Source organism: Euprymna scolopes, chromosome 13, assembly GCF_053919585.1.
Source record: "Euprymna scolopes isolate OS-2025 chromosome 13, ASM5391958v1, whole genome shotgun sequence".
NCBI lineage: Eukaryota > Metazoa > Mollusca > Cephalopoda > Sepiida > Sepiolidae > Euprymna > Euprymna scolopes.
The window spans coordinates 145,218,627-145,229,561 of NC_136494.1; the positions used below are offsets into that span (position 1 = coordinate 145,218,627).

Genomic DNA, 10,935 nt, shown 5'->3' on the forward strand with positions numbered 1-10,935 from the left:
AATCACAAATTTTTAAAAAGTTTCTCAAATAATTTGGACATTAAAGTTAAGTCGCATGTTTAAATAAAAAAAAAAAAAAAAAAAAATTTTATGTCTATGTGCGTTGTTGTAATAGTGTTCACCTTCATCAGGTTGAGCCGATTTCTTCCTCAGACTGCACTTCTGAACCGTGGCAATCCTGAGTAAGGTCACACGAGATGGTTAACCAATTGTAATTCCACCATTGATGGCCGAGCACCTGTGGACAGAGCTTAGTTAAGTTCTCCTTCATGGTTCTTGTCCAAGCTCTTGGCTGTCTTCCGATATGCTTACATCATCCAAGTAGAAAGGTAATAAAAATTACCAATGACGTTCCAACAGTAATGCCTCCTATTTTTCATTCTGCTCAAATGGATCAAAGGGACTTGCAAATTGCATTGTTATAATGACTGAACTTATGCATTCATGATCTGGAAGTTTTATCTCTCTGTTGCAGATATTAACGGTATGAAACTCTAGGAAAGCAATCCCTATCATGGATGTGCATCAGAAGCAGAGATGCATCATTGAATTTCTGGCAAAAATGATTTTAGAATGGTGGTGACTATGTGGAAAAAGAAAATCTGGAACACAAAAGCACCACTGGCTACGCCCTTGATGGAAATATTAAAATTTAATATGGAAATGTTTGTTACCACATCTAGGCTGGTGCATCTATCACTAGTGTCTCCTTCTTGGATAGTGTCCAGAAAAGAATCTTCAACCTAATAGGTCTTATTTTGTTCACTAAGCTCCAACCCCTGCCGCAATTTTGCAACTCTTTGCCTGTTTTACAAGTATTTTAATGGAATGTGCTCTGATGAACTTGTAGCACTTGTGTATCTGCTTCCATGACTGTACTGATATGCAGAAGTTTAAATATAATGTAAACCAACATCTTGTTAATCTTTCCTAGGCATGGTCCCAAATACGCCCAAGTAGCAATATTCCTTGTTTAGGGGTGAATGAGAGTTTTATTTTGTTTTTTTAAAAAAAAGGAATAAGAAAATGTTAACATTTAATATTGAAATAAAATTATGCATTAATTTTGAAGCGTATTTTTAATGCCTTTAAATAAATAAAACGATTTAATTTTTCTCTTTTTGTTTTTCCTTTCAGAATTGAAAACTGGCTAGCTGGAATTTAGTTTGACTGTATTCTAATGGGGAAGTGCCTATCGTGTTGTGAACCCTCCCAATCCAATGGTCGTTCCTACGATGACAATCAAAGCGGATTGACTGAGAGTGGTGGTGGCAGCAGCAGCAGCAGTTGCAGCAGCAGTAAAAGCCCGCAGCTAGAGACGGTGCAACAAAGCAAGGAGACAAGGCGCTTGCATTCAAGTGGTCCCAAGTCCCAAGGAGCCGCACTAGCCAAGTCATACGGGATCGGCTCTGCTGATGTACCCCACAAAAAGTTCCAGACTAATACCAAAATGCCACCCATGAAGCGACAGACCAATGGCGACAGCAAACGGATGTCCTTGTTGTGTCGCGACTATTCTGAGCCGGAGATCCATGCTCTTTTCGATCATTATCGAGATATCGGACATGACATGATTCTTGCGGAAGGCATAGAGAAATTCTGCAAAGATTTGGATGTGAAACCGGAGGAATTTATTGTACTGATTCTGGCGTGGAAATTCCAGGCAGAGACAATGTGCTGCTTCACACGCTGTGAATTTGTTCAAGGTTGTAAGGCCCTCAAAGTAGATTCTATTAAGGGCATCCGCTCCAAATTCAATGATCTGATATTGGAAGTCCAAAACAAACAGTCTTTTAGAGATTTCTACCGATGGACGTATAAATTTGGTCTTGAGACAGGCCAGAGGACTTTGCCGATAGAAATGGCCATTATTCTATGGAGACTCATATTTACACGGACAGAACCTCCCATTTTGCAACACTGGCTGGAGTTTCTGCAAAAACATCCAGATATTCGAGGCATTCCAAAAGACACTTGGGACATGTTTTTAAATTTCACGGAACAGGTTGGCGATGATTTGACCGCCTATGACGACACTGAAGCTTGGCCGAGTCTGTTCGACGATTTTGTAGAATTTGAGAACGATTTAAGAAACCAAAATGTAAAAAGCGACTGAGATTTTTCCTTTTTTTTCCCCGTCGTCGTCTGCTCCATCTTTCTCTTTTTATGAGTTTTTCTTGCTTAGCTAATTTATATCATAAACTATCTTTCTTTTTGTTATATTTTTATTTTTTAATTTAATTTTGGTCATAAACTTTTTATTCGTTTTGTTAAATGCTGTAACCATACGATGCATCATTTTAATTGAAGAAATCTATTTAAAATTTAGGGAAAAACATTTCCGTTCAAAGGTCGGTGAGACATCGTGTTTTTCTGTGATAATTCTTCACAAGATTGCTCCTGTCACTGATCTTTGGCCGTAAGATGAACCCCAAAGTTTTTTTGTTTATTTTCTAGTAAGACATGTGCACCGTGTATTCACAAAAAACTAGAATTTTTTTTTTAAATCTGAATAAAAACACATTGTGATCAAATGATCCAAAATATTTTTGTTTCATATTGGAAAAACATGGCCTTTAATATTTTCGTTGCTCCTGTCCAAATTTCTCCAATCTGTTCTCTCCAGCATGAAAAGACCAACCTGAGGAAAATGTTGTCCCCACCCCTCCTCCTCCTCCTCCATCATTTCATAAACTGCATCATGCTTTACTCTCACTCAAGATGAGGATGACAATAGGAAAATCTAACAAATTGCACTGAATCAGGCTTCATTCAACTCCAGTTGTGACTTTCTACCAACTTCGACTTTGCCATTTCTTTACAAATTCACCTCTGATTATCCGCTTGTGTTTTGGGGCATTCTTTCTCTATCTCTGACCCCCCCCCCCCATTCTCTTTCTCTCTTGTAACATACACATGCAAACATAAGTATTTTATTTCCAAACTATATATTACAGTGTCTGTTGGGTGTATCTGGGTTTCATTGATCTGGTCTTACTGGATTTAAGACTCTAGCTGGTATGAGTACGAACAGATCGACTTTAGCACCTTTCAGTAAGAGTCGATCTGTTCGTACTAGCAGGATCCTGCTCCAAATCCAGCATGACCAGATCAATAAAACTCGGGTACACCCAACAGACACTGTAATATATAGTTTTGAAATAAAATACTTTATGATAGGTCTTGTAGAACCTATGATCAAGAATTTTTTTAATTTTAATTTTTTTTCAACTAACTTATGATATATTTATATATATGTGTATGTTTGTGTGTCATCCACAGACACTGTTTCGCTGTATCACAGCTCTTCAGTGCAGCTAGACTAACAACTGCCTCCAGTTAGGGTATAATTTATTCTGTTGGGTGGAAAGAAATGTAATAAAGTGCTCAATTATTGTATAAGAGAATAATAGGGTTTTACAAAAGTTCAAATTGCCTCTTGATATCGCAGTTTCACAATCAAGATGGTATGTAGCTAAGAATTGGTCAGGTATTATCCATAGTGTTGCTTATTGGGCATGCTTTACAGATCAAGCATGATTGACAATCGACACCATGGATAATACCTGGTTATTCTTCGCCATGTACTATCTTGGTTATGAAATTATATAAACTGTTGTAAAATTCTTTGTCCAGTTCAATATATATACATATATATATATATATATATATATATAATTTCCTAGATGTAAAGCCACTAAAACCTGTGTGATTATTAAAGAGTGCTCAATAGAGGACCTGGAAGGTATATAGTATGTTTATTATATAAACATGTATACACATATGTAATGAATAATGTTTGTATAATAAACATTCTATATATATATATATATATATATATATATATATATGCATGCATGCATGTTTCGGACATTGTTGCTTCAATTTTTACGTTTCAGCCATAATCAACTCGAGCTTTCTTCAGTCGCCTTTGTCATGAACGAAAATTTTGTGAAAATGGCATCAATAACAGTAGCGCATTTTCTCCACCCTTCTCTTAGGTATCGAGAGCTAATAATGGGACACACAAAGTAGAACATCTTTGTCCACCTCCATTAGAAAAAGCGAGGCATATATTCTCCTTGTGGCTCTTACAGCAAAGAATACGATTGCTGTTTCTGGTTCAATCGAATAAACTATATGTACTGTTTCCAGGACAAGTGTACAAATGTGTTCTCTCGCTCTCGAATTTATGGAAACCTAACCAGACACTCTTTCTTGTGGAATAGAGGTTAAAGTATAAACACTTTTTGAATACCGTGGAGATAAGCATGCTTTTTCCAGTCTGTAAAGAAGGGTCCTATTTGCAGCTTTCAGTCTATTGCTAGGAAAGGGCTAGCCAGCTCCTTGAGGCCTGTCTGTTCGTTCAACCTGTTGTTAAAGGACTAGCCTGCTTGTCTATTCACACTTGTTGTTGGTGAAGCCTTACCTGCCTGCACTTTACAGTTTGGTGTTGGTGAAGGACTGGACTGTTCCTTTCATTCTGCTGTTTAGGGCCACCTGTTCCCAAAAACTTGCTTTCTCCTTTTAGTCTCTTGTTAGTGGATAACCAGTTTGCTCCTCACAGTCTTTCGTGGAGTGTAAGCATACTAGGAGAGACTGCTGAGGAATGTGCTCATTTCAACTTAACTAGCTGGTTTTTCATCCTGGTAAGGAAGGCCGTCTCAACTCCTTTCAGCCTATTGTTGGGTGAGGGTCAGTTGGCTTACTCCTTTTTTACCTATTCTGGATAGCCAGTCTGCTCCTTTTCTTTGTCTGCTCCTTTTCTTTGTCTGCTCCTTTTCTTTGTCTGCTCCTTTTCTCTGTCTGCTCCTTTCAGCCTGTGTCTTTGATTGTGCACTCTATTTTACACCATCATTCTCCTGATTATAACAATGAAAAACTATTTAATTCTATCACTTTGAATTGAAGGTTTGAGTGGAGGTTGGTCTAATTCCATGCTTCATAAAGAGAATCTCCGACGTTTATTGCTATAACCAATGCAAATGGTTCATACAACTATTCACAGCAATTTCGTTCCAGTTTCTTTCCAATAATTTTGGTTTCGTTTTTAATTTAATTGTTTTTTTTATTTGGTTTAGTCTTTTCTTTTTGTTTTTGTTTTCTTTTTTTTGCTTTTCCTTTCCTTGTTGCTGGAAATCTCCCCAAAATTTCTTGACGACTAACAACACCAAAGTGCACTTTGCTTGATATTGGTGCATCTTTTTTTTTCTTTTTTTTTTCTTTTTTTATTTTTTTTAAGAAAACCAAAACAATTGAACAATAACTACGACTGGTCTTAGACCTGAACTTTTTCCTTGTTCTTCATGCCTAGATTATTTCATTGTCTTTCGAACCATTTTTGTCTGCTACAAGTTCCTCATCAACATTGGGTTTGGAGGGTGGGAAATTAGGGGCATCAAACTACATGAATTAGTCCCCCCCCCCTTATTCATTTTTTTTTTTAATGTATAAAAAAAATGTCTTGTGTTGTTCAAAATTTGTTCTTGAAAATTGTTTTTGCAATATTTGCGTATTTGTAGGCATACACACATCTTTAATTGAACTGTGAATTAAATTTGATTTATTAATGTGTGTATATATATATATATGTATATATACATTATATATGTATATGTATTCGCATATCTGCACATGTGGTGTATGTATTAAAATTATAGACCATTTGTATATTCGTTTGAATAATTACTGCCACAAAACAAAAATTCTCAAATGTTTTTATTGTAATTTTAAGGTACTTAAACAATGGACAGATTTTGGTAAAAAAAAAATATAAATGATATTCAGAATTTTTTTTTTTTTTTTTCAGTCATTCATTTCTCCCCCTTGCTTTTTGAAAAATGCGTTTTTTAAGATAGGTTTATGAATAGAATTTCAATAATAAATTGGTTTAAATTAAAATTTGTTGAATTGAAAAGTGCTTTAACAAATTTCTGTTTTTACTTCATTAACTTCATAAAACTCTTCAGATGAAATCTGAAAATTAAAGAAAAATGAAAAAAACATTGGGAAAATTACCTGAATTTTTTTTTTTTTTCGGTTTGTGATTATTATTTGATCTTTTTATTAAATGCATTTTTTTGTTTATAAATTTAGATTTTAACAAAAAGTCAGATTTTTTTATCTTTTATCAAAATAATTTTTTAAATTTTATTCATTGCCTGTTTTTCATTTTATTATGCTTGATCATTCCCCCTCCTCCTCCAAAGTAAGTTTTTAGGTCAATAATTTATTTAAATTTTCTTTTCATTCAACAAAATTGGTTCCATTCGTTCTACGATGCCATTTTATGAATAAAGAGTTACTGCCAAATTCAAAAATCATGAATTCTTTTTTTTTTATTTCCTTTTGCTTGTTTAACCTTTGACTTTTTTTTTTTTAGGGTGTGGGGGGTATTAATCTTCATTTTCAAATTTTTTTTTTCTCATCTTTAGTGACAGATTGTGGAATATTCTCGAAGTATCTTGAACTTTCAAGAAAGACTCAATGAGTGCAGAACAGTTAAATCTAATAAGTTTTCAAGATCCATAACTTCAATCATGTAATCAGTACTTTTTTTTATTTATACACTGAATAACTGCTTTTAAGGCCGAAGACATAAAATGGGGCCAGATTTGGTGGGTGGGGGGTCTTTAATAGGGAGTTATGGAGCAAGATGTTTGTTCACATTACATTTAAATTTTGACATGTTGGTACCATTGAAGAAATAGAGGTAATTTCTAATGTTAGCTATCTGAGGAAAGCAGCGATTGGAGTAGAACGTTTCCTAGTATCTGAGGACCTCTATATCGAAGGGGTGGGATTTTGCTGCTAGTCAGGTTGATCATGGGTGTACAAGGTACCTTATTTAAGTTTCCAGACTTTTTTTGTACAGGCATTTAGAATTGCCGTAGACTCTTGAAAATTCAGTATGTTATTGCTATACATCTTATGAGATGACTGACCAATTTTTATGATTTAAAGTACAAATAAACAGCTACAGCAGGAATTAGAACACATCCTACTAAAGTCTAATTGTCACAGCTGGTGAATTTCAAAAATGCAATCTGGATGTGAGGACACTTAAGGAGAACGATATGCAATCAAATTCTGTTTTAAACTTGGAAAAAAAGCCACAGAAACGTATGGAATGCTTAAGACTGCTTTTGGACCATCTTGCATGAATTGAGTATCAGATTTTGAGTGGCATAAGAGATTCAAGGAAGGTTGGGAATCTCTGAGGGATGATAAGAGGTGTGGGAGGGGTAAAAGGAAGTCAGAACACCAGTGTTGATTGGTCAAATAAAGAATTTCATGAATAGAAATATAGAGACAATAAGTGCACAGTTTGATGTCAGTGTGGGAACTGTACACAATTATTCGCAAGGAACTGAAGATGCGGAAAATTTACATGGATGCACCAGTCCACTACTCCATCCTTGTCACAGAATATTTGAATAAGGTGGGCATCAAGACAGTTCCTCACCCTCCCTATAGTTCAGACCTTACTCCCTAAGCTCAAGAAAAACCTTAAAGGCTGCCATTATGAGACAATTGAAGAGATAAAAAAAGGCTGTGGCGATAGTCATTGACACGCTCACACAATAGGACTTCCATGGAGATTTCCAGATTTGTTGAACTGGTACAACAAGTGTATTCCAACTGGAGGAGATTACTTTGAAAGAGACTAGAGTTTCATATGTGTACTATCAATAAAAATGCTTATATGGGAAAAGTCTGGAAACTTATTGAAGGCACCTGATATATACTATGAGGGCGTACAAATGTAGTAAGAATATCGGAGCACATTCCGTTCAAGTACTTGTAAAATAAGCATAGATGCAGATTTGCAGCGATCCGATCAAGAATGGAGCTTCTGATGCTGAACCGATTTTGGTAGGACCATCCGTTGAATTTTCCTACTTTGTTGTCAGCTGGTCAATGCAGGGGCAGATAATTCTTGGTAGATGAATCAGTGCTTTGACAAATGTCCCTTAGCAAGGAAGATAACTTTTGGATACAAAGAGTTATTTCCTCTTGAATAGAAAAATCTGTAAGGTATCATAGATGGCGTATCTAGTTAACACTTTCGTGCTATTAAGGTTTCCGTCATGGTTTTACTTGCATTTTATTTGCACGGTTTGGGATGTGAAATTAATCATCTTTAGTTGAGCGCTAGGTTCTTTCTTCTGCAGAAGTGAGTGCTTTGCTAAAATAACTCCAATAGTATTTCCACTGGCAAAGTAGTCTTTCATAAGGTTGTAGCTGATTCAGATGTTAAAGCTAAACAGAGGACTGATATTATAAATAATACTTCCTGTTTGGTGGAGGATGTGAACTTGGTCAACTCCTCTTTTCGATAGTCTTTTGCTAAGACTTTTTGTCTTTTTTGGCAGAGTTGGTGGAAATTTTCTGTTTCTATGTCTATCCTTGTAGCCATGTCACTAGTAAGGGTGCTGGAGGTAAACGTTTTGTCTGGGCTGACGTTATCCGCCTGATAGTCAGGGACCCGAACCTTGGATTAACCACTAAGGAGGCTGTCCTATCAGCATGTGCAAAATACTGGGGCTGCTGTATTGGTGAATGGAATCTGGACCATGCAGTAGCTTCTGGTGGGGCCTCTCGATGCCATACTAGTGGGTAATTGTTACGGCTTTACCTTATCATGTGCTACAAAAAAAAAAAAAAAATTCTTCATTTCTTTTTCTCTCTTAGTTTCCCCTCTCTGTCCTGCTCTAAGTAAATCTGTCGACCTAGTCCACAAATTCCAAAATTTCATCATGACAAGTTTCAAGAAAAAATACACGATTAAACCCGGTTCTCCAACTTCCAACGTAGACCCCTACTACCATGTCTCCTCCTCCAACATCAGGGGTCTTCGTTCTAACCTTCCAGAGGTTGAAACCCAATTACAGGAGACTAAACCAGACCTTTTATTTTTAAGTGAAACTGGCATTGGACAAGCTATTTCCCTAGATGAGTTTGCAATTACAGGATACTCTAACTTAACTTCTAAATCTGACCCCCAAGATCGCCATGGGCATGGAATATGTGCCTATATTAAAGATAGCTTTCCATGTGGGAGGGACATCTCCAGGGAAGATCCTAACTTACCCTATATGTGCTTCCGGGTTGCTTTAGCTCACACTACTGCATTTATATTTACTCTCTATCGCCCCCACAACAGCGGAGTTACTATCTTTCAAAGCATATCTGAGAAAATTGACCAAGTCCTTTCTACTTATCCTTCAGCTAACATTCACGTATGTGGAGACTTCAATGTTCACAACGTCGAATGGTTGACCCACTCAAACAAGACTGATGATGAGGGGAGGTTCTGTCATGATTTCTCCATTGCCTATGACCTCACTCAGATTGTTCAGGAACCTACCCGTGTGCCCGATAATGACGGCCAGTATGCGAGCCTACTAGACCTTTTTCTCACAACTTGCCCTGAACTATGTTCAGTTTCTGTTCTGTCGCCTCTTGGATCTTCCGACCACTCTGTTGTATCAATTAAGATAAAAATGAAATGTAATAAGTCCCCAGACGTACCTCTTCATCGTACAGTATATCGATACACTAAGGCTGACTGGGATAGCTTCCGTACATTTATATCTGATCTACCTCTGCATTCCATGTTTAAAAAGGATGTGTCCTCTATAGTATTAGACCTAACTGAATGGTTAATTGTAGGTATTGACCATTTCATACCCTCTAAAAAGTTTCAGCAAAAACCTAACAGCCAGCCATGGTTCTCTCCAGAATGTGCTGCTGCCATTGCGCACAGAAATCACTTTTTCCACTGCTTCAAACGTAATAGATGTATGGAAACTAAAGCCGTTTTCAGGACTGCCAGCAACCATTGTAAGAAAGTAATAAGGAACGCAAGAGAGTTGTATGCTCAATCTGTTAAGTCCAAAGTAGCTGAGCAGCGGCTTGGTTCCCACCAGTTTTGGCAAATAGCAAACAGAATCCTGAACAGAAGCGTGTGCTCCATCCCAACTATTATCAATGGACCTGAGGTAATCTCGTCAGCATCAGACAAAGCCAAACTCTTTGTCAAGAACTTTGCAGCTAATTCTACCCTTTGCGACCAAGACCGCCAACCCCCAATATTTCCTCCTGTATCAGAAAACACGCTATGTGATATACGTATATCTGTACGTGATGTTGCGAAGCTAATCAAAAACCTTGATTCGAGTAAAGCAACTGGCCCTGATGGTATTCCAATTATAGTACTCAAAAAACTTCAACCTGAACTAGCGCCCATACTTACAAAACTGTTTAAACGTTGTCTTAAGGAGAATAGTTTCCCATCTCCCTGGAAAATCTCATCAGTATGCCCTGTATTTAAGAATTCAGGTGATCGCTCATCCCCCTCTCAGTACAGGCCAATAAGTCTCCTGTGTGTCATGAGTAAGTTGCTAGAATCTGTGTTAAATACAGAAGTAATCAAACATCTCAACAAAAATAACCTTCTTAGTGACACTCAATATGGTTTCCGTTCTGCTAGATCTACAGCAGATGTTCTTACAGTTATATCGCATAGGATTAGCAAATCTCTCGACGGTGGCAATCTTTCTAGGGCAATTGCTCTTGACATATCTAAAGCCTTTGATAGGGTATGGCATAAAGGTTTACTTCATAAGATCGCTAGCTATGGTATAGCTGGAAAAGTCTTCTCAATTATTAAATCATTTCTTTCTGATAGGTTCATAAGAGTAGTAGTTGAGGGGCAAAAATCAGAAGTTCACAGTATTAATGCCGGTGTCCCTCAGGGATCCATCCTGGGCCCAACTCTTTTCCTGATCTACATTAATGATCTTCCAAATACTATCCTTACATCATTTGTAGACATTTATGCTGACGACACTACCATTTATGGTACCACATCTAAGACAGTAAACGACCAAGTTCTCTCCAATTCTCTCTTAGTACAATGGGGAAAGGAGT

The 10,935-nt window shown here is 37.0% G+C and overlaps 1 protein-coding gene across 2 annotated transcripts in view; it reads left to right on the forward strand.

The window, feature by feature from the left end:
• The window catches only part of LOC145292217 (DCN1-like protein 3), a 315,593-nt gene extending 309,925 nt beyond the window's left edge, over positions 1–5,668 (forward strand). For both annotated transcript variants that reach the window (XM_080138536.1, XM_080138537.1), the window contains one exon: positions 1,138–5,668. In XM_080138536.1, coding sequence (XP_079994662.1) covers positions 1,181–2,116 — 936 coding nt within the window. In that variant the 5' untranslated portion in view covers positions 1,138–1,180 and the 3' untranslated portion in view covers positions 2,117–5,668. The remainder of the gene's footprint in view (positions 1–1,137) is intronic.
• Positions 5,669–10,935: the final 5,267 nt, after the last annotated feature.